This window comes from Suricata suricatta, chromosome 17, assembly GCF_006229205.1.
Source record: "Suricata suricatta isolate VVHF042 chromosome 17, meerkat_22Aug2017_6uvM2_HiC, whole genome shotgun sequence".
NCBI classification, from domain to species: Eukaryota; Metazoa; Chordata; class Mammalia; order Carnivora; family Herpestidae; genus Suricata; species Suricata suricatta.
Window position 1 is genome coordinate 22,281,191 of NC_043716.1, and position 25,712 is coordinate 22,306,902.

Consider the following 25,712-nt stretch of genomic DNA (forward strand, 5'->3'; position numbering starts at 1 on the left):
AGTAAGATCATCTTATATTGTTTATTTTTCATTTTAGTATTATTTGTTTAAGAAGGGAAAGGAACAAACAGACTAGGATCTTATCCCTAAAATAGTGAAAGAGCAATACATATGCAATATGTCAAGGTTTTGTTTTCTGTTGATATAAACTCTAACCATATGAAGTCTTCTAGAAGGATATAGTCATGAATTTAAGCTTTGTTGAGACCTGCTCTATCAAACCGTAAGAAATTTCTTCTAAGAAAATGGAACCAATCCCACCCACCAAGTTTTAGATTCGTGCAGTGGAAACTGAGGAGCGCAGACGTGAACTGACGTGCCTTGTCTCCCCATTGTGGTGGTGTCCACTGGGGAGGAGGCGGGCTCAGCTGTGTGATTCTAGCCAGACAAGACCTGTCTGCATTGTTTCCCTCCACGCTCTGAAAAGTTGAACTAAAAAAAGATTCCCTTCTCCATACTTCTTCCACTACAAACTTCCGCAACTTTTCCCTGTGGAAACCACTCTTCCTTCTTGGTAGTCACTCCAGCCTTGTGCTGTTCCACAGTCCTAGTTAATTACCTGAATTGCACAGTCTTCCTTAATACAATTTCATCCGAAGGTATATTCCAACCCCACTAGTCTGTATTACTGCTATTTTTAATTCTTACTCTTTTGCAAGCCCCGTTTCAAAGGAGACTGAGTTTGAGTTGCTTTCTCTACATGTTTTAGTGTACCAGGACAGCCATACTTGGAGGAGCCCTACCCAAATATCTGCTTCCAGGCTTTCTTGACCACTTTACAGTCTCCAAAATCATCTGATATGGATGATATCACGTTTTGCATGGTAGGTGGGGTTACCACTAATCTTGTGAATGTTATAGATGGGTCTAGAAACATCAGTAGAACAGAAGCTCTTACTGAAGAGTATGATTTGGTTGTTGAATTAGTTTTGTCTAGAGAAAAAAGCTTAAGTGGATATTTATAACCTACAAAGATGGAAATCATATCTTTCAGGTTTAAATTACAAGACATATCTTTTAGGTTTAAATTAAAAAACAAAAAGTGTTTGTTTTATGGTTCTAGATTTTTAAAGAAAAGTATTTTTTCCTCTCCTGACTATAAAAGCTATACAGTTTCAGACTAGTAACAGTCTTTTAGATGGAAGGGTAAGGAGTAGATTTCAACAATATCTGCAGTATTATTTATTTTTAAAAAACCTGATACAGATATGACAATTTGTTAACATGCTTTAAATTCAGAGTGACACATTTCAAAACTTACAGGTCTGAAATGGTGAAAGTTCCTGATAGTTCTCTGCTCAGATATAACTACCTAGAACAATTTGTTCTACATGCTCCTAGATATTTTTTCTGTATATAAATAAATGATCATATTTTATAATTTTCCAGTGGAATCATATTAAATATGGTGTTTTAACCACTTTATCTCCCTTTTAAAGTTAATATTTCTTGGACATCCTTTCAGCACCTTTTGATGCACCTCATGTTTTCTAACTGCTGTAGCTGGGAGACCTTGGACAAGTTACTTAACTTCTTGAGCCTCCATGTTCCTTTTGTCTAAAATGGGACAAATGATACAGTTACATGAGCAGAATATGAAATACAGCATTTAAAGTGCTTGGCAGATGCTTGCTGTTATTATGGTTGAGTTTCCTTCCTATGTAGCAGAGGGTTAGCTTCTTATATAATCATCGTCATAATAGATGGACATTGACTTTTCTTTAGTGTTTCCACTATTTCAGAAAAAGGCATCCACATCCTCTCTGTGTGTAGAGTGTTTCTTAAGGACAGTGTTTTTTTTTAAGTTGTATTTATTTAAGTGATCTCTACGCCCAACCTGGGGCTTGAACTCACAATCCTGAGATCAACAGTTGGATGCTCTACCGACTGAGCCAGTCAGGCACCCAAGGACTATTTCTTAATGAGAATGCTGAGTCAGAAGATCAATCTCGATCAGAATTGTCCTCTAGAAATCTGTTCCCACATTCATTCCTTTGGCTTCCAGAACTAGTGAGGCTGCTACATCATAGAGATTTGCTGCTTCTAATCTCTGCTGCCACTCTGTCATCCCTATCACCTTCTTCCCACTACACACCTTTTTTCCCCCTTGCTCACCATTTGTACATGCTAGCTTAGAAACATGTACAATAAGACCCCTCTTTTCAGTGAGAACACTCTGATCTTCTAGGAAATAATTAGTAGTTCATCAGATCTCTCCTTTGGATCTTTTTTTCTCCTATTGAATGATTTTTTTTTTATCATCTAAAGACTTTTTCTCCTTCATCCTAAGTGGTGCTAGAAAGTCGGTCCCTGAATAACCAAACTTACTGTACCTTTTAACTTGGTCTCTTTTCTGCCCCAGTTGTTACAAAATGCATTAAAAGGTATACAGTCTCTTCTCAATGGGGGTAAGATGAAGCTGACACAGACCGAGGAACTTGGAGCTCTCCTGGCTGTGCTGAAGGTAAGTGCTCATCGTGATGGGTGTCTTTTCTGCTCAGACCCCAGGCATAGGGACCGCTTTTCATCATTACTCTACAGCTAGCTTTCGGGGAGTGTATATTAGGAGAGATTGTTCAAATGTTCATATATGAGTATGCTTCAGATTAAGAACTGAAAGTAGTAAGCTGTGCTTTAAAGAAATTTATCAAAATTCTAAAATTTTACATATGAATCTTCACTTAGGAAAGGAATCTCTTATGATCTGTAGACAATTTAATTGTAGATCATCTCTAACCTGTTTGTACTTAAAAGAGGAATCAGGGCTTCTCTTTGGCTCTTGTAGTAGACAGGCCAGTCAGATGGCATTTGTGAGCTGCATCCTTTGGTTTCTGACCCTGCTGATCAGTGGGAAGGGCCCTCTGAGGAGACCCACCTTTCAGGTCAGCTAGGAAGCAGTCTTGGGTCAAAGCCGTTTATAACTTACCTTGATGGTGACTAAAACTTGAGATCTTTCCCTGTCCTATCTCCCAAATAGACAGCTAGATGTGGACATGGATAAGAGAAATAAAAATGATAAGATTGGTTAAAATAAAAACTCATAGATAATTGGATAAAACAGATTAGAATAAAATTTAATTTAATAAGTAAGAATAAGTAAATAAACTAAAATCAAATATAACCTCATCTGACCAGACCAGATCCACCCAGATGGGATTAAACCCTTTTGTAAGCCCTAAGCCTTCAAGTTACCAATTTTCTATCCCCTTGAATTTACTTAATAAGATTCTAGACATTAATCGGTTCATCGATGTGATTCAGAACATGGTGAATCATTCTGTTTCATGATTTGTTTTTGTGTGTGCACTTCATAATCATCGTTATCAGAAATCTATGTTTCACGGACTCCCGGGACTTGACATAGAGCTGCCCCCGGTGTTGTACCCCACTCCGCTTCCTCAGTGCGACGGGCGGCCGCCTGTCAAACCACCGCAGTCCGAATCCAGTGCTTCTCGGCCAGCTGTGGTATGCTTGTGTTCACTTAGTGTGAAGTTGTGGATTGTTTTTAATTGCTCGTTATGTGTATTTTCTGTGATTTGCGTCCCTACTTGTGCCAAAGGCTCACCTTCAATTTGATTTCAGTTTGGGGTTTTTAGCATAGTTAATGTAAATTCATCAGACTGCTGAAAACACCAGTTAGAGCATCTTATACTTCTAAGAGGTCTAGGCAGTGCAAGAGCTATAGCGGTGGACATTGACTTTATGCCCAACGCCATACATCTTCATTCCCCAAATGCTCAAGGTCACCCACTTTTTCTACAAAAGGCTAATTGTTAAACATTATAGGTGTCTGTTACAACTGCCAGATTTCTCAGCCTGTCCAAATAGTTGCCATCTCCCTCCTGTTTCCATTGGAGAACCTAGAGCACACAGATATATGGGCCACTGTATTATATCTGGACATGTGGTAGGTATTACTTGTAAAATGTTTGTAATTCGAAATTCTTTTACTCATTGAGATACTCAAGATTTACTGACCACTTGCTACATCCCAGACATTATGCTAATCATTAAGGATATAGACTCTGTTTTTAAGAGTTTGGGGAAGAAGCTCAGAGCTTGCTTGGGATTCTCTCCCTCTCTCTCTCTGCCCCTCCCCTGCTTGCTCTTTCTCTCTCTCAAAATAAATACATAAACTTTTTTTTTTAAAAGAATGAGTGGAGTTCAAAAAGGAAAGAGTGTTTTTTTTCCCCCAGAGGAAACAGAAGATGCCTCAGCATAGAGAATGAGCATGTGAGCAGCCCATTGTTAACCAGTAGGCTAGAGTGTCAGGTGCGTGCAGGGGAAGGCTGGGACGAGTAGGTAGCAGAAGCCAAATCATAAGGGTCTTACATAGTGTGCTAAGGAGTTTTTATCTTAGAGGTGGCGGAGATGAAGACTCTCATATAGGGGAGTGATGTGATCACATACACATTTAGGAAACATCCCTGTAGTCACAAGTAAAAGGGTGTGAGTCTGGAGCCACATTAATAATCCAAAATAGAAGTGATGAGGTCCTTCCTTTCTTTTTTTTTTTTTAATGTTTTATTAATTTTTGATACAGGAGAGACAGAGCATGAGAGGGGGAGGGTCAGAGAGAAAAGGAGACACAGAACTGGAAGCAGGCTCCAGGCTCTGAGCTAGCTGTCAGCACAGAGGAGGACCTTCCTTTCTTAAAGTCTGGGACATTGAGAATGCAGAGGGAGGCATAGATTCCAAAGATAATTTGGATGTCAGAAAGGAAGTAGGAGAAAAGAAAGAAACTAGCTTTTACGTACTATCTACAAAGCCTCAGTGACCTAAAACGTGCATTGTATACAGTGGATTAGCATCGCTTCTGTATCTAGAGTGGTGCTAGTTATAGGTCTTGTCTGGGAGAAGAGGAAATTGTGTCACTCAAGTCATCTTCTGTAGACTTGAAATCTGTTGCTGCTGAATGCTTTGACAACTGTGCAAGAAAAGTGGCATTAGCCTTATGCTCACAAATGAGGAACGCCAAGCTAAGTGGAATGCTAAATGATTTGCCCAGAGTCACAGAGGTAGAATTTAAACCCAGGCTACCAGCTTAGCTCTGTTGCACATACGTCATGCCATATTTCCTGTAGTCCAGTAGGGTGTGTGTAAGCACTTAGCACAGCGCCTCACGCCAAGAGTATTCAGTGCCATTTTTTTTCTCCTCTCTTCTTTTCTTCTTTCTTAAGGCTACATGTTGGGGACATTAGTAATTATCAAATGAGAAGGTACCAGTAGTTCTCATATGTATGTTTTCATTTGTTCCTAAAATCAGAATAAAAAGAAGAAATCAAAAGTAAAATCAAGGAAAATTCAGCAAGGAGAAGAGGAAGAGGAAGAATCTAGTAGTGAAAGAGAAGCAGCCCCCATCACTGGCTCTGGCAGAGAGAACCCACGTGAAGGGAGCACTCCCTGCTCCCCCTCCTCCCTGGGAGTCCGGGGTTTGCCAGTAGAGGGAAGCGACCAGGCAGGAAGAGACCGAGTCTCCGCCCCCTTCCGTTCTGCCAATTGGAAAAGGGTCAGCAGTAGTGAGTCTGACTATTCTGATGCTGAAGGAGGCATGCAGAGTAAAATGAGGTAGTAGTATTTTGTTATGTTGTTTGGCGTTATAGTCTCAGATGCACATCAAGTTAATAACTTTGCTTAAAAATGTGACTGCTGCGTAAGGTTTAAAGATTCATTTATGCCAGGCTTTGCATCACTCTGTTTTGCCTTGTCCCCCTCATCTGCCTTTGTACGTGTTGTTCCTCTGCCTGGAATTTTCTTTCACTTTGTCTGCCTTCTTGTTAACCACTGCTCCACTTTGGTATGAGCTCAGCAATCACGTCCTCTGAGAGGCCTTTTCTGACTACCGCCCCCCGCTCCCCAATTCTGGCTTCGGGGCCTTCTTTGTGACCCTTTGAGGTATCTCCACCTTAGCTTCGATCAGAATGCCCTGCAGTTAACTCTGTCTTTGCCCCTTGCGGGCTCCTTGAGGGCAGGGCGGGCTTTATATCTGCCAGCCTAAGCATGATGCCCGACACATACTACTCCTGATGCCAAGCTGATGGCCTCTTATTTTCTAATTGTGTTTTATACTATCTACTATATTAACTTGTTATGTGAACAAATTGCTTTAACATGTTTTGATTGCATTTTGAAAAATATTTTTTTAACTATCACATTGGCACCTTGTGGGTGTATTCAGAATATTGAGTTTCTCAGTGCATCGTGTGAGTTGGCTGGAATAAATAGCATTTCATGTTTGTATTTTTTTAAAGACATTTTTCTTGCTTCTCTTGGGTAGGTCTTACCAAGCCAAAGTTCGCCAAGGAGCATTAGCTTGTTTTCTTTCTACTATAAAATCAATAGAAAAAAAAGTTCTTTATGGCTACTGGTCGGCCTTTGTTCCTGATACACCCGAGCTTGGAAGCCCTCAGTCCGTGTCCTTGATGACCCTTACGTTAAAAGATCCTTCTCCAAAGGTAAGAGCACTTAAATTCTAAGCACGGTACCAGGAAAGTGTTTGTTGTTTTCCCTGCCTTATCCGGTCTCATCTGAACACAGCTCTCATCACTACCAACCCAACTCCTGACTCAAGAACCACTGGACAGGCAGGACGACAGGACATGGCGTATGTCTGTAACAGCTCACGCTGAGGACCCCGCTGCCCAGGGCTGGCTTGGAGCCTGAGCACACTGACTTGTAGCCTCGGTGTCCCTTTGGAGCTGCACTGAAGCCGCCGTGGCTCTTCCCCTTCTTTGGGAATGTTGATTGCTGTGGTGTTTATAATAGGGACAAATCAAAAACAGCTTTAACACTCAGTGGAATATCTTGGTCCTTCATGGTTACAAAGAATATGTAAAGCTTAGAAAAATGTTTATGATAAGAAAACATAAGAAAACTTCTGGGTGACCTTTCCAAAGCTCTTACAGGGTGAAAAAAATAAACGGGCCTCAGTTATACACAAAAAATTTCAAGCACCTTATATCCCAAGTAGTTAAGGCAGCAGAAAATTTTCACATTAGCTGAATCAGTAGCAAATGAGAACCTGCAAGAAAAATGGAAAATAAGTGGTGACAAATAAGGCAGTACTGAAGCCATTCTAGTAAGTGAAAGGAAAACTGCTATAAAGGTTAAAAAGTACATATATCTGAAGAGCCTCTGGCTGTGGGAAGGGCCGGCAGGAGCCCAGGAGATGGTGCTGGAGGAGGTGGCAGACCAGGCCAACCACCCTCACTGCAGCTGCCCGGCCAGGGGACGGGGCATGTGCAAGTTTGGGATATGAGTACAGAGAGGCTATGGAATCAGAGCTATGAAAGTGGATTGAAATCAGTGTCATGGTGTTTATAGCTTTATAGTTCTTAATGTTTGCATTTACATTTGACTCAGAGTGCCATGAGAAATTTACATGCTGCAAAGTGGTCCTCCTTGATTTGGATACCTTTTTGGTATGGTCTTGCTCTGTAACTTTGGTGAATGGAATGCAAGAAATGCAATGAAAAAGAAAGGTTTAGAACTTTCTTCTGGAGATGTCCTAGCTCCAATACAAATGCCACATGAAAGTCTTGGAGTCATGGAAAAGCAGATGTCATCTTTAGGATTTAGAAAGATGAAAGTAATGAGTAGAACTTGTCAGTTCCATGTATTGGAAGTGAAATTATTGTAGCAGCAGCTTTGTCGCAGATTTTAGGTTAGAAGGGTGTCAATAAATGTAATCATGGTCCACAATGAGCCGTAAGCGCACCTCTGCAAACTGTCCATGTGCACCAAGACACGTGCGAGAAGCAAGTGTTGTGGTCAGTGATGTCAGTGAGAGAAGCTTTTTACAAAGGCTCCTAGAAAGTTGTATGCAGAACTTACAAGTTCACGTAAATGGAATGGAGCGGCATTCGTTGATCAGAGCTAGATTAAAAGGTACAGCCGTGTGTAAAAGCTGAGGTCATCTGCTCAAAGGCTCATTGTAAGTATAGAGTTGGATGCCTGAAGTTTCTCTTAGTCAGGATGAGTGTGACAGTAGTGCATCTTGTTGAAGTGCACGGTGATGCCAATTTCAAGTTCATGGCAGCTCTAATATGACCTAGGGCAGATTGAATTGGAAGCACAGTTTTTATTGATACGCTGAGAAACTTTCCAAAGTAAAATGGACAGAAGGAAAAGGGACTTGACTCTTCATTCAGACCATTGGCAATAAATTACTTTCAGGAAATTGCAGTATGGAATGTTAGAATGGCTAGTTCCAAAGGAGAAAACTTAAAAATTTCCATTAGGATTTGGCAATGGGCAGTACTTGGGAAATGGTCATGTTTTTATATGTTGGAAATGTACTTCAGAAAGCACATCCTGTGTGTGTTTCCAGATGGCACAGGGCAAAGTATCAATAAAAATACCATGGCCAATTTATGAATTTCTTCTATAGACTTTCCTTGGTTGTTAAAAAGGTATATTATGTGGCTATATCGAGACTTGATCTAGGGAACAAACAATGGGACAAACTTTCTTGGTACCTTGAGAATTATCCCAATTTTCAAATTTATTGATTTGGTTGATTTCTCTTTTGGAAAGCTCTGAAATATGGAAACAGATCAAAATCTAGAGTAATAGATAGCATAAGGAAAGAGAATAAAGCACGTTTTTAGTTATCATGAACTGGTAGGTAATCAAGTTTTTCCTTAATGGCCAACCAAGAACAGATGGCCTTGGCTTGGATATCTCCAAATCTAGAGCCCCTGTTACAGTGTTCAAATGTCCTTACTAAATGCACCCAACTTTGGGAGTGCGATCAAATAAAATTAACCTTGAACAGGTGTGCAGAATAATCAGTCCTGGGACAAAGCCAAAGAAGACAACGGCCAAGTGCATTGAAACCTCACTGTTTCCCACTCCTAGCCGTGACTTCTTTATCATCCTCCCAGAAAGATTGAGATCAAACAAACATAAAAACGGAAAAAATAAGGATTGACTGAGCTACCTCAGCAAGCATTTCTGCCACATTCATAAGTAGCAAAAAAGTGAAAATGCTTTCCTGTTTCATTACCTTTGAACAAGACTTCATGTCCAACGAAGTGAAACTACCCGCTGGTGAAACAGAGCACACCGATGTTTATCAGATTAAAAAGCCTTCATCCGTCATTGTAAATATTCAGACAATAAAAACTTAACAAAATGAGTTCTCTGGAGAGCTGCCCCTTTTACGATTTGCTTGCACATCAGTAATTTCTGCTGAAAGTGCTGATCAGAACTGGTAAACAGTATATTAAATATTGTAAGAATCAGTGAAGCAGAACTTCAACAATTCAGTGTCATAAATAGCATTTTTTTTTAGCAACAGAGATCTATTAAACAGTGTGTAAAGGAAATTAAATCAGAACTATGAGAAGTATCATGTGATGTAGTATCACGTTTTTAATAGATTTCATACGTCGGTGATATATTTCAGTGGCCTTCCTTTTGTTTTCATCTATGATAGTCCTGAGATACTTTTTCCCCTCCTAGGGTACCAAAGCTAATAGAGCTAAAAATGTTTGGCTTTTGAGTATCAGTTCATTTCTTTCCACAACTTGGTTTTAAATCATAATTGGTTTGTGAGCTGTGGGAATCATGATTTTTTTTAACTGCCTTCTAAAGAAATGGAGGTTCAGCCTTACATACCGTTTTTTCAGACCTGCTGTCTAATCAGGAGTTGGCAAACTATGTTCTTGTATGACCCATGAGCTAAGACTAGATTTATACTTTTAAATCGTTGTTAAAAAACTTTTTAAAATGGTATTTCATGACATGTAAAAATTATATGAAATTCAGATTTCATTGTCGATAAGTAAGATTTTATTGGAACATAATCATATTTATTGTTTATTAGTGTCTGTGTTATCATGGCTGAGTGGTTGCAACAGAAACTCTCTGGCCTACAAAGCCTAAAATATGAAGTTTGTGCCACTGGTCTTTGCAGAAGAAGTTTTATCTCAGTTTTTCTTGGCTTGGCTGACTTGTGACCAGTGCATGAGTTCTTTCTCGCTTGCTCTCTGTCTCTCTCTCTCTCTCTCTCTCTGTCTCTGTCTCTCTCTCACACACACACACAATTTCCTAATACACACAACTTCCTAACTTAAATGATTATGCTAAATTCCAAAGACTTATGTTGTCATACTACAAATTTATTCTCAAAACAGTAAATCTTTAGTTTTTGATTTGTGAGTCCACTCTACAAAAGGTGTGCAGAAATGATTTATTCGTTGGTTATTTGGACATAATATGGTTGAAGATTTTCTGGAGAACCTTTTTCACACCAAACTCAGATGTGCTTTAGTGAGCAAATATTTAGATTTAGAATTGCATGTTGATTCCCCACTTTTAAAATATCTGGAAGTGTTTAGTTGGTATTTTGGGGGGCTGGCCAAACAGGGCACAGTATTATATAACTAGTCCTGCATTTATCACCTGCATTCCATTTTGGTATAATTGGCTTTCTTTTTATTTTTTCATACCTGATTTTTTGTTTGTTTGTTTGCTTTTAATGTTTATTTAGTTATTTTGGGAGAGAAAGCGTGCAAGCAGGACAGGGGCAGAGAGAGAGAGGGAGAGAGACATGGGGCTCAGTCCCACAATTGCGAAATCATGACCTGCAGCTGGAACCAAGAATCAGACACTTAACTGATTTTTAATACCACACCTCTTTCCTGATTTTTAATACCACAAAATCATCAGAGTACCAACTGAAAGTAATCCCTTAATCTTATAAACAAAATTCTGCTTCAGTGACACTTTTCCTGACAAGCAGACCATTGACAAAGATGCACAGACTGTCCTTTCCTTCCATAAGATTATAGTTAATGGTTTTCCTTTCTTTATCAAAGACTCTCACTACAAGCAGTATTATTTTCTGCACCTAAGAATGTTTCTGAAAAGTTGGATCACTACTGATGCCTGCCAACTTGAATGTGCACAAAGTTCCTAATATTCTGTTTAATTAACTTCAAGCACTCCTGGATGTAAAGTAAAATGTTTGATGTGAAACAGACTCAGACTTGTGAATTTTTTTCTACCCCATGAGCTATTTCATTCTCTCTTTTCACTTGGCCTTTGCTGGAATAAATTAGACCTCTCACTTTTTATTCTCATGTTCATGATTTCAGGCGTTTATATTACCATATAGCTTAGACTTATTCCTTACTGTAAGAAAACCTAACAACAACATGATAAGAGGTTTTTTAAAGTGAGGGTACAAGTGGCCTAATTCATGGCTACCTTTAGGGCCTGATAGATAATCCTATTGCCTTATTTTTCTAATTAAAATGATCCTAAATTCTTCAAAAATTAAAAACAAAAATAGGGGCTCCTGGGTGGCTCAGTCGGTTGAACGTCCAGCTTCGGCTCAGGTCATGATCTCACAGTTCGTGGGTTTGAGCCCCGCATCGGGCTCTGTGCTGACAGCTCGGAGCCTGGAGCCTGCTTCAGATTCTGTGTCTCCGTCTCTCCCTGACCCTCCCCTGTTTGTGCTATCTCTCTCTGTCTCTCAAAAATAAAAAAATTAAAATTAAAAAATAAATAAAAACAAAAATAGGAAGAAGGGGATTTGACTCCTGATTATTAACTAACTGAGGTGAATCATTCTGAAATTTCAGACGCGTGCGTGTGCTTTGCAAGTGTTGTCTGCCATTTTGGAAGGCTCGAAGCAGTTTCTTTCTGTTGCGGAAGATACTAGTGACCACAGAAGGGCGTTTACTCCTTTCTCTGTGATGATTGCGTCTAGCATCAGAGAGTTACACAGATGTCTTTTGTTAGCTTTGGTGGCCGAGTCATCCTCACAGACCCTTACTCAGATAATTAAGGTAAGCATGCCAGGTTATCAGTAGGTCCTGGAGGGGTTTTCTCGGTTTCGATTTTGTATAATATTTTACATCATCCAAAAGTAATTTGGCTTAAGAAGAGAAGTAGTTTAAAGATATCCTGTTTGTTTCATTTAAAGTGATCCTATTGTGCTTACTTGTTTGATCTTACCTACAATCTCTGTATATCCAAATATATGATTTATTAAAAATATTCCTATATTTATAGTATTAAGTTGTACCAATGAGAACACAAGTGCTATTCCCTTAAAAAAGGACAAAAAAGAAAAGGACTGACTTTCAAATCAGTCTTCATAGAATTTTTTAATGAAATGCTATAAAATGTTGTGTTTCTGCTTGGGGCTTAGCCAGGCCTATTGATGGGCTATTCTTCTCTTTTGCAGTGCCTTGCAAATTTAGTATCAAATTCACCTTATAACCGTCTGAAACTCAGCCTGTTGACCAAAGTCTGGAACCAGATAAAGCCTTATATCCGCCACAAAGGTTGGTGGTAGTTAAAATCGATTGCTTTTTTGTATCTATCAAATCTAGATTACTAGTTTTAAAATATTGAGAGCATTTTTATAGGTCTAAGATATCTCTATTCATTATTAAATTTTGGGGAAAGCAGCTTTTGCTAGAAGCCCACTTTTGGCCCTGGAAGCCCCAGTGGACACCTGGAAGGAAGTGAGCAGAACAATTAATTGTAAAGATGAGCGGTTCTTTGCTGCTGTAGTGCAGTGACTTTAGAATTTGGGTTGAGCCAAGTGCAGGGCAGGGGGCGCCCTCTGATCCACAATACATAGTTTCTCTCCTTCAAGCAGAAGCAAGAATGGATGGACAATCACATAGACATCATCCTCTCTTTGGGAAGAAAAAGTGGAATATCAAACATAATTTCTGTAGCATTGTCTGCTCTGCAGCTCAGATAAAATTCCAGAACCTCAACTGCACCGACTGCAGAGTCTTATTACTTGTTATATCTTAGCTTATTCCCACACATAATATATCTGTGCTATAAACACTTGCCTAGAGGGACGCCTGGGTGGCTCAGTCGGTTAAGCTTCCAGCTTCAGCTCAGGTCATGATCTCGCAGTTTGTGGTTTGAGCCCTGTGTCAGGCTCTGTGCTGACAGCTCAGAGCCTAGAGCCTGCCTTCAGATTCTGTGTCTCCCTCTCTCTCTGACCCTCCCCTGCTCATGCTGTCTCTCTCTATCAAAAATAAATAAAACATTAAAAAAATTTTTTTTAAATAAACATTTGCCTAGAAAACATTTGTTTTCTTTTGCTTGCAAGCAGGCAATGAAAGTATATGTGCTCTGATATCCAGAGCGCGTTCTGGTAAGTTTTTTAGTCAGAGTTCTTGAAGGAGGCAGTGGTGTTTCTGTGGTGTCATGGGAGGGGTGCCAGACCCGGAGTCAGGCCAGGGGTCTGATACACTAAGTCCAACTCACTTGTTTCACCAATGTGTAAAATGGGACCCAGAAAGCTAAATCTTGCCTTTGACGTCTGTCATGTCCGTGGCAGAAGTAAGATTGAAACAACCCAAGTCTTTAGGGTCAGTCCCCTGCTCATTCCGCTGCACCAGCTTTTCTTCATCTGCAAACTGAGGGGAGTGGACCATGTCTCACCTTCCAGCATTTTATTAAAATGGTCCAACCCACAAAAGCTTGAAAGAATAGTACGCATATCTCTACCTAGACTAAGCAGTTGTTAACATTTGTCATATTTGCTTTGTCTCCACGTGTATGTGTCTGTGTACATGTGTATCCATATGTGTGTATAAATCGATTATCTTTGAGCCATTTGAAAGTAAACTCCAGTTGTGATATTTCATCCTAAATACCTTAGCATGCATCTTGTAAGAACAAAGACAGTCTCCTAAAAAAACATCCCCCTCTCACACCTAAGAAAGTTACATCAGTTCCAAAGTATTGTCTCGGATCTACTCCACATTCACATTCACCATATGTCTTAAAAAATCTTCCCTCCCTTTTTGTGAGGACTTGGGTTCGTTCCAGGGTCATGTGTCATTATTATGTCAGTTTAGTCTCTATTCTTTTACCACGCTGATTTTGGGAAGAGTCCAAGACCATTGTCATAAAACCTGTTTCACATTCTCAATTTGCCATATAGGTTCTTTACAGTGTTAACTTCTGTTTCTGTCCCATGTATTTCTGTACACTGGAAGTTAGGTCTGGAGGTTTAATTGGCTTCAGGTTACACAAGGACGCCCTCATTCTTCATTGCCTGAGGGGATCATTGTGATCCTTGCGATAGCTATTCCCGCAGGGATAGTGATTCTCACCAACTTTGACAGATGTGAACGTTCGAGTGTCAAGCCTCACTCTCTTGGGAGCCATAGTGTCCACTCATGCGCCTCTCCCCGAAGTCCAGCTCCTGTTACAACAGCCCTGTTCTTCCGGACTCAGCAATAGCAATTCAGCGACTCCTCACCTCAGCACTCCTGACTGGTGGAAGAAAGCCCCCTCGGGACCGTTTCTGGAAGAGGCTTCAGTTAGCTCCCCTAAAGGATCTCCAGAGCCCTGCTGGCTCATCCGACTTTGCATTTCCACGGTCGTACTGCCCAAGGAGGATTCCTGTTCTGGCAGCGATGCTGGCTGTGCGGCGGGAAGCACCTATGAACCGTCCCCTATGCGATTGGAGGCCTTACAGGTAGGAGGTTTCATTTCCTCATTTCCAGAATGGAAGTAATCTTCTTTCAAAGTAGTGATTGACTGTGAGGAGTAGGTCTATGAAAATAACGTATAACCAAGCCACAGATCAGTGGTGTTAGGGAGTTGTATTTTGGGTGTGAGTGCTTGTTTTGGTTTTCGTGAGGGTTCGGAGAAGACTTGGTTGCAAATGTCACATTTATTCCTTTTTGTTGCACGTTCACTTTAGTCACCTCGGTTCTTATGTGACGGGTTGGGTACGCTAGGCTGTATAGTAATTCTGAATGACATTGCACAGTTAAGCTTTTCTTAACTTCTGTCTTCTGTCTGCTTAGAGACAACAGGAAGAAAACAACCCTAGATTAACTTATTTGTTTCTTCGGTACTCAGCTGTGATCTGAGACGTGGGTTTGGTCCTGGGCTCTGCTGATGATTGTCCATTGATATTAAACATGTCCTTTAACCTTTAACTTTTTCAGGCTTAACTTCTTTAGCTGAAATACTCAGTTAGTACCTGGCTCAGAAAATTGTTCCTAGGCTTGAATAGTATTGACAACCTTAATGAAATGCATTTCAAAAATTATAAAGCACCGTGAAGTTATATGATACAGTTAATTGATTTCAGTCATAACATAAAGATTATGGTTGTTCATTACATTCAACATCAGATTTCTTCCCCTTGTTAAATGTGAGTGATTTATGAAATATGAAAATGCTTTTCTGGATTTTGAGCCCCGCTTAGGTCTTGGGGTTATTCCTCTGCTCTTCTTTGCAGGTGTTGGCTCACCTGGCCAGGGGCTACTTTTCAATGGCTCAGGTGTACTTAATGGAGCTTGGAGAGGTGATCTGCAAGTGCATGGGGGAAGCGGACCCATCCATTCAGCTTCATGGAGCAAAGGTAACTTTGACAAAAAGCCACCCGCTTTTTCCTTCTCTTTCTTTATGTTCTTCCCTCTGCTCCATGTCTGTCAGTTCTGAGGTTTCTTAAAGGGGTTTCAGGTAGGGAAAGTCATACATTCCTTTATTTTCGGCTCTCCAAAGAAGCCCAAAGAATCCATTTGGTAATAAATAAACAATATGTTTCTGATGGCTTTGCTCCTGAAAGAATGCCTCTGATGTAAGAGTCCTGAAGGAAGAAAGAAAATTCAGTTTGAAACTTTTTCTCCTTGATTTGTGGTCTTCTCCAAACAAGGGAGGTTTTCTGCCTCTGTAATTCTAGTACTCTAGTACTCTGCTTTGCTCATCTGTTTCTTTTGCCTTGGCAGCTTCTGGAAGAACTGGGGACAGGCTTAATACAGCAGTACAAACCGGATTCTACCGTAGCGTCTGACCAGAGAGTGCCGGTCGCTGTGGTAAGTACACGTCATTCAATACTCTCTCAGTGCTGCGGCCGGTTGTGAGGCTCGGTGATAAAGTGGCGTAAACTGGTTTCTTTCAGGGTCAAAAACTGTAGCTTATGATCTGTGATGACGTGAGACTGGCATGAAGATTTTTTTTTGCGTTTCAGTTTATTTGCAATTCAGTGTATGGTTGCATTATGTGTAACGTACAGCCAGCAACTGAAAAACCAGTATTTCTTTTGCATTAAACCTTGTCTGGTTACTCACCCTGCCCAAGGGGCAGACTAGAACAGTGGGAAGAGCCAAGGATTTGGAATCAGAAGACATGAGATCCAATCTAGGGAGCAGCATTAATGGATACATGAGCAGTTTCCTCATAAAGAGGAATAATAATCTGTAACTAGGTTGAAATATAAAGATGCTGGCAAATAGGGGGTGCTCAATAGACGTCAGTTCCTCTAACCCCCTCCCCACTCTGCCCTGTGATTCCTATTAAATTCCTGTGCCCTTAGCTTGTTTCTGTTGCCCCCACACTGTGCCAGTTCTTTGGAGGAAGAACACAGGACCCTACCGAAAAGGGATTCTACTTGGTGCCAAAAGTAAAGTCAGTTGAACATTAGTGGTGTTTCTTCTTCTGCCTCCCCATCCAGCCCATTCTTTGCCCTTTGCAGTTTCCATTATCCCTGCAAGGAACTAAGAATATCTAGCCCTAGTCCTTTCTTGAGACCGCCACTCAAGCTGAAATACACCATCCACAGGGAGAGGAGCTGAGCTTTGCTCAGACAGACCTGGGTTTGCACCCCGACTTCTCCCCCTGCTGGTCATGACTGTAGGCAAGCCTCCGCCACTCACATCCAGGCTGTTTCATCTGGAAAAAAAGGGCTGCGCTTTCTATATTACTTCACAGTGGCTGAGTAGTAAATTAGCCAAAACACTTAGCAGTTTACAACAATATGTATTCTCTCGAGTAGTTTCTGTGCCTCAGGAATTGGGAATAGCTTAGCTTGTTCCCTCTGAGGCTGTGGTCAAGAGGCTGGCAGAGGCTGCAGTCAACTGAACTTGACAGGGGTTCAAGGATCTTCTTCCAACATGGCGCACTCACACACCTAGCAAGTTAGTGCTGGCTTTTGGCAGCGGGCCTCCCTTCCTTCCCATGAGGAGCTCCCCAGAGGGCTGTGTGAGTGTCCTGTGGATACAGCAGCTGTGGTGTTCTTATGACCTCGCTTTGGTTGTTTTTTTTTTAAGTTTATTTATTTATTTTGAGAGAGCATGCAAGCAGGGAGGGGCAGAGAGAGGGAGAGAAAGAATCTTAAGCAGGCTGTGCATTACCACCATGGAGCCTGACATGGGCTCCATGAACTCATGAACTGTGAGATCATGACATGAACTGAAATCGGGAGTTGGACCCTTAACCAACTGAGCCACCCAGGCATCACACCCTCACTTTAGAAGTTTCCACAACACGCTACTGGTTACACAGGTCAGCCCTAGACAGGGGCCAGGTGGGCTGGCCTCCTTAACATAAGAGGCGAGGATCCGAATGGGCCTTCTTGGAGGCTGGCAAGCACACCTGTCCAAAGTCTTTTGGTTTGGGGTGGGAAAGGCCCAGACTGGGTTTTTTGAAACTGGGATTTAGGGGATGACAGAACTAACATGTGGGACACATGGCACAACTCAGGACTAAATTCATGGGACAGAAAGTAGAGACACCAAAACCACAGACAGAGTTGCAAATGCACCTGAAATCATAGGATTTTTAGAAAGCACAGGAAGGAAACTCTTCAAGGTACCCTTCAGAGGCCTGCCCTGAGAGCGTCAGTAAAAATGGGATAGATCTTCATGGTGCCCACGAGAAAGCTCGCTGCTAAATTTACGAGTCTCCTGTGCCCCTGACACCGTGAGGAGCTTGACACAGTGTTACATTTTACTGTCCCCCCGACTCTGCCGAGTAGACATCTTTGCCCTGTGTTATTGAAGAGGAACCAGAGGAATTTTAAAAATTCATAAAAATAAATTTTATATTTATTTTTGAGAGAGAAACACAGAGACAGTGTGAGCAGGGGAGGGGCAGAGAGAGAGGGAGACACAGAATCCGAAGCAGGCTCCGGGCTCTGAGCGGACAGCAGAGCCCGATGCGGGGCTCGAACCCATCAACCGTGAGACTATGGCCTGAGCCGAAGCTGGACGCTCAACCAACTGAGCCACCCAGGCGCCCCTGCAGTTGTTGTTTTCTAAAGCTCCTTCCCCTGCTGTGCAAGGACTAGCGGAAGGAACGTTGCATTACGTGGCAGCGGGCCTCCCTTCCTTCCCATGAGGAGCTCCCCAGAGGGCTGCGTGAGTGTCCTGTGGATACAGCAGCTGTGGTGTTCTTATGACCCCCCCCCCCGGTAGTCTTAGTGGTGAGTTGGTTCTGCTGTTGTGTCTGGGGCTGTGGTTGTAACTGTGCCCCTGGTCCAGGTGGTGATGTTCTGGACGATGATGCTGAACGGCCCTCTGCCCGGAGCCCTGCAGAATTCGGAGCACCCGACCCTGCAGGCGAGCGCCTGTGATGCCCTGTCTTCTATCCTGCCTGAAGCCTTCAGCGGCCTGCCGGTAACTCCCGGAGGGTTTTCTCACCCTTTCGTGGTGCCCCCTGCACCCCTCCCCCGCAAGCAACAGAGCTTGAGTTTGATTCGGATTCATTGTCATTCTGAGCCAGTATTCCACATCATCCCTGACTTGAGTGTGGGGCAAGGGTGGTAGAAAAATTTCAAATCTTAATGTCTCAGGGGAGCCTTTCCTCCCTGTGCTCAGAGTGTAGGTGGTGGAAGTGGGGGGAAGAGGCTTGGAAATCAGAGACATTTCAGAAAGACTTTGAAACCAAAAGTTAGGAGGACCGGGTTTATGCCGGTTCTCATCTATAGTATGGGCACGATGTGAGGAATCACACGAAGTGTGGGCGGTACTTGGCCCGTGCCCACCATTCAGGCTGCTCCCCTTCGTTAGTCCTCAGTGGCATTTGCATGAATTAGCTTTTATAAAGAGGCTTTCAGGAAGTAGGAGAACACAGTGACCTAACTCACACAGCAGGAAAGGCGAACGGCCACAGGTGCTGCGTGTGCCTGGCACCTAGCAGGCCTTCACCTAATACCTGGATTCGCATTGCCCCTCTGCTCTCTGCCAAGGTGGCCTCAAGGTCTCACTTGTGTTCAGACGCAGGTGCGTCCCAGCTGCCTGTTGAGGACAGTGGCATGTGGTTCTTCCTTCTTACTCTCCCTTTGCCTACCTTTCTCAATGCAGAGCGACAGGCAGATCCTGTGCATCACCATGCTGCTTGGGCTGAACGACAGCAAGAACCGGCTGGTGAAAGCTGCGACCTCGCGGGCCCTTGGAGTCTATGTGCTCTTCCCCTGTCTCAGGCAGGTCAGAGTGAGCTGCACGGCCCTTCTCTGTCTCTGATAGGCCAGGGCAAAGTCGGTTTGGGTGCATAGAGAGCTTCTGAGTTGGACAGTAAGGGCCACTAAATTGCTCTTAATTGTTTGAATTGCTACTAAAATACAGTAATGCCTATTAGTTCATTTATTTCTAATTATTTAGCACACTGCCTAGGACCCTAGGTGCCATGGTAACATTTACATTAGTGAGTAATTGGAAAAAAAGAAATGAGACATTGCCATGGGATAGTAATAATTTATAAAGCTGATGTAGAGTTTTCACTAAGAAGGAAATTTGCTCTGTCACTCTTGTGACATTTATCTCACTGAGAAGTGTGTAATGAATAGGATGTGCTTTGGAAATGCATTTCATTATCAACGTCATTTCCCAGGGTGGAAATCAGTCAAAGCACAATACTCGTAGATAACTGTCATGGACCAGGTTATGGGACGTTCAACAAGAACAAAATCCATAGGCTCCTTGCGTGTGTGCGGCACGTGCCAGAATCCCGGAAGACCTTCCCCTGCACTTGTAATGAGTGTCCACATTGTAATGCAGTAGAGCAGTTGAGTAAATAAGTTTTGATTTTCAAATTGAAATTTGTGGTTAAAGGCTTGTATCTTTGTCTGAAAATAAATTTCAGAATTTCCAGGGCAGCAGTGGGAGCTCCCAAAGTAACTACAGTGTTTTATTTTCTCTTATAGGATGTCATATTTGTTGCAGACACAGCAAATGCTATATTGATGTCCCTTCAAGACAAATCTCTGAATGTCCGGGCCAAAGCAGCCTGGTCCCTGGGCAACTTGACAGACACTCTGATTGTCAACATGTAGGTGACTCAGCTCCTTTCCCCTGGGTGACTTCTGAGGTCGAGGCCCCAGGAGGATATCTTTGATCTCTACTATAAAAGAACAGTAATTCTCCCATATTGTGTAGTGAGTCTTCCTTTGTTGTGTTTTATTTTCCTTCAAGTAATAAGATTAGAAGTTGTTCTTTATATATACGTGTATGTATTTGTGTGTGTATGTTTAATACTGTATGCTGATCTAAGTAACATATCTACGTTATAAAAAATGTGGAAAATATGAAAATAGAAATTCAAAACCATTGTATAGGTCACACTACTCTTTAAATATCAAACTTGTAATTGTTCAGAGTAATCTATTCACAGGTTAAAAAAAAAAATCAAACCATACAAAAGGGGTCCTCAGGGTAAAGCTGTCCCCACTGGAGACAGCTGTCGTTTGTCATGTTCTTGCGCCTGCTTGTCACTGCTTCGCTCTCCCATACACCTGTCTGAGCACCCTCCCGGCTTCTGCTGCCTTTTTATCAATTGTTCATGACTAGTATATAACCCCCGCCGCGAGTGATCATTTGACCACTCCCCGGTTACCGAACAGGTGCATTATTTTAGGCTCTTACAAGCAATGAACATTTTTGTACATGAAATCTTTATTTTGAAATACACCTTTTGACCACATTCCTAGATGTGGACCTACTAGGTCAAAAGGTATAAACTCTTAAGTTCTCACTATAATCAGAACAGATTTGTTGAGCTGTTCTCCCAGATTTTTATAGTTCCACTAAGTGAATGCATGTGTATATGTATATATTTAACTGAATTTTACCTTTCAATGTGTTTTGCCTGCTTTGGATGGAACAGGGAAACACCAGACCCAAGTTTCCAGGAGGAGTTCTCTGGTCTCCTGCTCTTGAAGATGTTGCAGTCAGCTATAGAAGCATCCAGGGATAAAGACAAGGTAGGCCCGCAGCCACGCCTGGTACTTCTCAGTTAGACACTTAGTGTATTCTGGTCGCATCCCCCCCGCTTATCCCTGTTGAAAGGAGATTGAGAGTTCTCAGTGTGTAAAGTGGCCCACTCCACACTTGTACAGTTTCCTTCCTGTCTCCTGTTTCCTGAAAATATCACTGCTGTTTGTAATAGTGCTCCGTAATCTGTCCATGTTTGTTTTAAAATTAGTCTGCTTTTGGCTTATTTTTGTTTTTTTCCAAAATATCTTTAAGTAGAAGTGACAAATCAGAAAGATGAACAGCCCTTGGCTTTGAATAGCTCCTATTAGACTAATAAAAAGCATAGAAATGTGTTTTAGGGTCAGGCAGACATGGTTCAAATCCTGCCTTGCTCTTTAGTAGCTGGGTGACGTTTGGTATAATATTAACTTCTCTGAAGGTCTCTTTCCTCATCTGGAACGTGGAAGTTGTTACACCCACCTCAGTGGCCTCAGAAATGCCTTGTGTTAAAGCACCTAGCATAGTACCTGACCCACACCAGGTGCTTACTTTCATACAGTGATTCTGAAAACCTGGGAAGCCCTATGTGAACTAATTTATTCAGAATTTTTGGGATTAGGGCCTGGGAATTGGTTTTGGAAAAAGAAAGCTCCTTGGATGATTCTAGTATGCTGCAAAGGTTGAGACTTTCTAATGGAAAAGTACTGGACTGGGATTTTGAAACCTCACCTGCCCTCGTCACCTTGCTACAAACCAGCTTTGCCCTATAGTCTCTGGGCCTTGAAAACTGTCTCTGTAAAACCAGGAAGACGGACCTCTCTGGAATCTACCCAGAAATACCAGTGAGGGGCTGCGGAGGACCTCACCTCTCTGACGGCACAGGCTGTTGAGCACACAAGACCTCGCAGAGTTTCAAGAAGCTGTACTTCTACAGGCTGCTGTGTTCGTTGGCTTTCCAACTTTAAGCGGTCCAAGACTTCCTGGGTTTTTTAAAGCTGAAATCATACTTTCTGTAACACATCTTTGGCAAAGCAGATTTCTAATGCTTTTTTTTTTTTAACTTTTTATTGTAGGTAAAAAGCAACGCAGTCCGGGCCCTTGGAAATTTGCTTCATTTTTTACAACCATCTCATATAGAAAAGCCCAGGTTTGCTGAAATCATTGAGGAGTCTATTCAGGCCCTCATTTCTACTGTGCTGAATGAGGCTGCCATGAAAGTCCGATGGAATGCCTGCTACGCAGTGGGGAATGTATTTAAAAATCCTGCTCTTCCATTAGGTAAGACGGTGTCCCTCTGGAGGAGGGCGTCCGGACAGCACACACCAGTCTACAGTGGTATTCAAGATATTGCTCGTAGTGTTAACTTAACACATGTTAGAAAAAATGGAAATGTTCCGAATGCCCAGGTTTAGAGGAATGGTTGCGATAAATCACAGTATATATATTCAAAGGGATCTTTTAGAATTATGTGTACAAAAAGTTTTTGATAATCTGGGAAAGTACTTCTGACGTTAAGCAAATTAAAACAGGATATGCAGTTGTTTCTACAGCATGATCTCAATAGATGGGTGGAAAAAAGACCAAATCATTAACGGTGGTTGCCTCTGGAGGGCTTGATGAGTAGGACTTTTTTCTGCTTTGATTTTCTACAAGAAGATGTTTTAACAACTGGGGGGCGGGGGGGAGGGGGGGATGAAGGAGAAAAGCTGGCATGGAAGAAAAAGTACAGATTGGAGATCCCATGTGAGCCCTTGGTGCTGGCGTGGGCTGCCATGTGGGAGGAAGGCGTCTCAGTAATGCCAGGCCGTGTGCCTTGATAGAGCATCCGTGGCTTATAGCTGCCTAGGCATACAGGGCAAAGCCTCAAATCCCCATTCCCTTTCCTTACCAGCGTTTGCCTTATACCTTTGTCTCTGTGACAAGATCTGAAACAAGGTCTGTTCCTGGCGGTAAAATCATTCTGGGCCAGCAGAGTGCGCATCAGGTTAAGGAGATCTGGCTCTGGTCCCCTTTATGCCATGACCCCCTGGGTAGGGGGCGCCTGGCTGGCTCAGTTCGAAGAGCATGTGACTCTTAATCTCAGGGTCATGAGTTTGAGTCCTACGCTGAGGGGAGAGATTACTTAAATAAATTAATTAAATTAATTTTTAAAAAAAGCTCTCAACGAAAAGCTAATGGAGAAGTAGCTTTATGGCTTTTTCCATGTAGGAAATAGCCCAAAGTGACCTTTGGGGTTGGAGCTCATTAAGGAGGGTATCTGCTTGCCTGTCTTTAAAGGCAGTAAAGAAGTTAGGAAGGGCCGGGAGAGTTAGGGAAGCTGAAATCTCTAAAAAAAATTTTTTTTTAGTTTTTTTTTTTTTGTTTATTCATTTTGAGAAAGAAAGATAGCAGGAGTTGGGGAGGGGCAGATAGAGAGCAGGACACAGAATCTGAAGCAGGCTCCAGGCTCCAGGCTGTCAGCATAGAGCCTGATGTAGGGCTCAAACCCACAAGCCATGATATCATGACCTGAGCTGAAGTCAGACACCTAACTGAGCCACCCAGGCACCCCTAAAATTTTTTTTAATTAATTAATTTTTGAGAGAGAGCATGGTGAGTGAGGGGCGGAGAGAGGGAAAGAGAGAATGCCACTCAGGCTCCACACCGTCAGCACAGAGCCCAAAGCAGGGCTCAAACTCATGAACTGTGAGATCATGACCTGAGCTGAAGTCAGCTGCTTAATTGACCAAGCCACCCAGGCACCCCAGGGAAGCTGAATTCTATTCTGTTGCCCATCTTGAGGAATAAGAACCACTTCCAAAATTGAGTGGGGAGTGGTAGCTGATGAGAAAGAAAGCCGATTTCCTGAGACTGACCAATAGGAAGGGAGAGAAGATGGAAATTTGGACATCATCTTGTCAAAATTAGAGAACTGCACCTTTGTTAATCTGAGTATTCTGTTCCCCAGTCACTGCCTAGAGATAGTATCTTCTTTTTCTTTGCAATAAAACACATGACTTGCTATGTACAGAGGTGTCTGGATGCTAATCCGTGTGACAAAACATTTTTTGTTGGCATGAACAAGGCTGGGCATACGGTCATGCAGTGTGTGCACTGCTCAGAAGCAGACTGAGAGCACAAGAGGGGCTACACTTTAGTCCGTGCTTCTGAAGCCTTGCCCCCCTCAGGACAGCCTCTTCCCAGAGGAGAAGCCTCTTTCACTGTCACCAGAGTCCCCATTTAGAGGAGCAGAGGCCCCACGTGTGTGGCAGGCTGTTTAGGGAAATGGGAAGTTTGGGAGTCCATACTCCGCCCCTTCCCTAGAATCCCACAGTGAATACCGGTCGCCCTGATCCTGTAGGGTTAGTGTGAGAATTGAGTGAAAACCTAGTGATCAGCTGGAGCATCAGCGCGTGTACTTCCTCCGCCCTCTTCTCCTCCACTTGTTTCCCTGCCTTCACCTGTCGTAATGCCTGTGGGTTCTTTCTAGGAACAGCCCCGTGGACCTCTCAGGCCTACAATGCCTTGACATCGGTTGTGACATCATGCAAGAACTTCAAAGTGCGCATCAGATCTGCCACTGCCCTTTCCATCCCAAGCACGAGAGAGCAGTACGGGCCAGCTGAGCAGTATGCCCAGATCTGGAACGCCTTGGTCATTGCCTTACAGAAGAGCGAAGACACCACAGACTTCTTGGAGTTCAAGTACTGTGCCAGCCTACGGACCCAAATCTGCCAGGCGCTGATCCACCTCTTGAGCTTGGCCGGTGCCTCAGACCTGCCCTGCATCAGAGAAACTCTGGAATTGAATGGGGACATGGTACAGTCCTTCTTCCTACAGTTTTTAAAATCAGGAGCAGAGGGGGATGACACCGGAGCACCCCACGGCTTGCTCGAAAGAGACCAGATGGTCAGAGCGGCCCTGGAGCACCTACGCAGCAACCAGGCGCCGCCCGGCGACTCAGCCAAAAGGGCCATCATGGACTTTTTAGAAGATACCCTCACCATTTATTTTGACTCCTCTGGATCACAGGTGGCACTCCTGGGACCGACAGATCGGTGAATAGTCCATCATACGTCCAGGTGTCGCGTGGGAATAGAAAGACCCAAGGTCAAGTGTCAGATACATAGGGTTTAGTTTTAGCAGCAGAAACAACCCGTTCAGTTTTGTTTAGATGGGCTTACATCTACTTAAATTTTTCTCAAAGGGCTCAACCACTTTAGAGTGGTTCCGCCGCACTGGCCACCGTCCGGGTTGTTGGAACCTGTGACTGTGCAGCCGGGAGCCGGGAAGTACGGTTGTGGGGTGCACTGGCCAGACTGGGCGGTTGTGAAGGGTGTTTGGCCTCAGACACCAAGATAAAGACAAAAAAACAAAAGAATTTAGGTATTAGACTGTATAATTGTGTCTCTGGGAATTGTTTTTATAATAAACTTAATGAAAAATGGTGTGCCCATAACCTTCTCTGTTTTAATTTATTTTTTATTTTTTATTTAAAAGATTTTTTTTATGTTTTTTTATTTATTTTTGAGAGAGCGAGATAGCTCGAACACGGAGGGTCAGAGAGAGAGGGAGATACAGAACCGGAAGCAGGCTCCAGGTTCTGAGTCATGAGCACCCAGCCTGACGCAGGGCTCAAACCCACGAACCATGAGATCATGACCTAAGCCAAAGCCAGACGCTTAACCGACTGAGCCACCCAGACACCCCACTTCTCTGTTTCTAGATCAAATTGCATTTATAGGAAGCTGCACGCAG

The 25,712-nt window shown here is 42.7% G+C and overlaps 1 protein-coding gene across 2 annotated transcripts in view; it reads left to right on the forward strand.

Moving 5' to 3' along the window:
- Positions 1-25,413, forward strand: part of HEATR6 (HEAT repeat containing 6) — a 32,270-nt gene extending 6,857 nt beyond the window's left edge. The window contains exons 5-20 of one of the 2 annotated variants that reach the window (XM_029927909.1): positions 710-824; positions 2,363-2,464; positions 3,328-3,465; positions 5,267-5,568; positions 6,278-6,455; positions 11,592-11,798; positions 12,200-12,299; positions 14,115-14,470; positions 15,245-15,367; positions 15,735-15,821; positions 18,267-18,401; positions 19,089-19,211; positions 19,928-20,052; positions 20,887-20,983; positions 22,049-22,253; positions 24,445-25,413. In XM_029927909.1, coding sequence (XP_029783769.1) covers positions 710-824; positions 2,363-2,464; positions 3,328-3,465; positions 5,267-5,568; positions 6,278-6,455; positions 11,592-11,798; positions 12,200-12,299; positions 14,115-14,470; positions 15,245-15,367; positions 15,735-15,821; positions 18,267-18,401; positions 19,089-19,211; positions 19,928-20,052; positions 20,887-20,983; positions 22,049-22,253; positions 24,445-25,016 — 2,965 coding nt within the window. In that variant the 3' untranslated portion in view covers positions 25,017-25,413. The remainder of the gene's footprint in view (positions 1-709; positions 825-2,362; positions 2,465-3,327; positions 3,466-5,266; positions 5,569-6,277; positions 6,456-11,591; positions 11,799-12,199; positions 12,300-14,114; positions 14,471-15,244; positions 15,368-15,734; positions 15,822-18,266; positions 18,402-19,088; positions 19,212-19,927; positions 20,053-20,886; positions 20,984-22,048; positions 22,254-24,444) is intronic. The other variant, XM_029927910.1, reaches the window with a different exon arrangement.
- Positions 25,414-25,712: the final 299 nt, after the last annotated feature.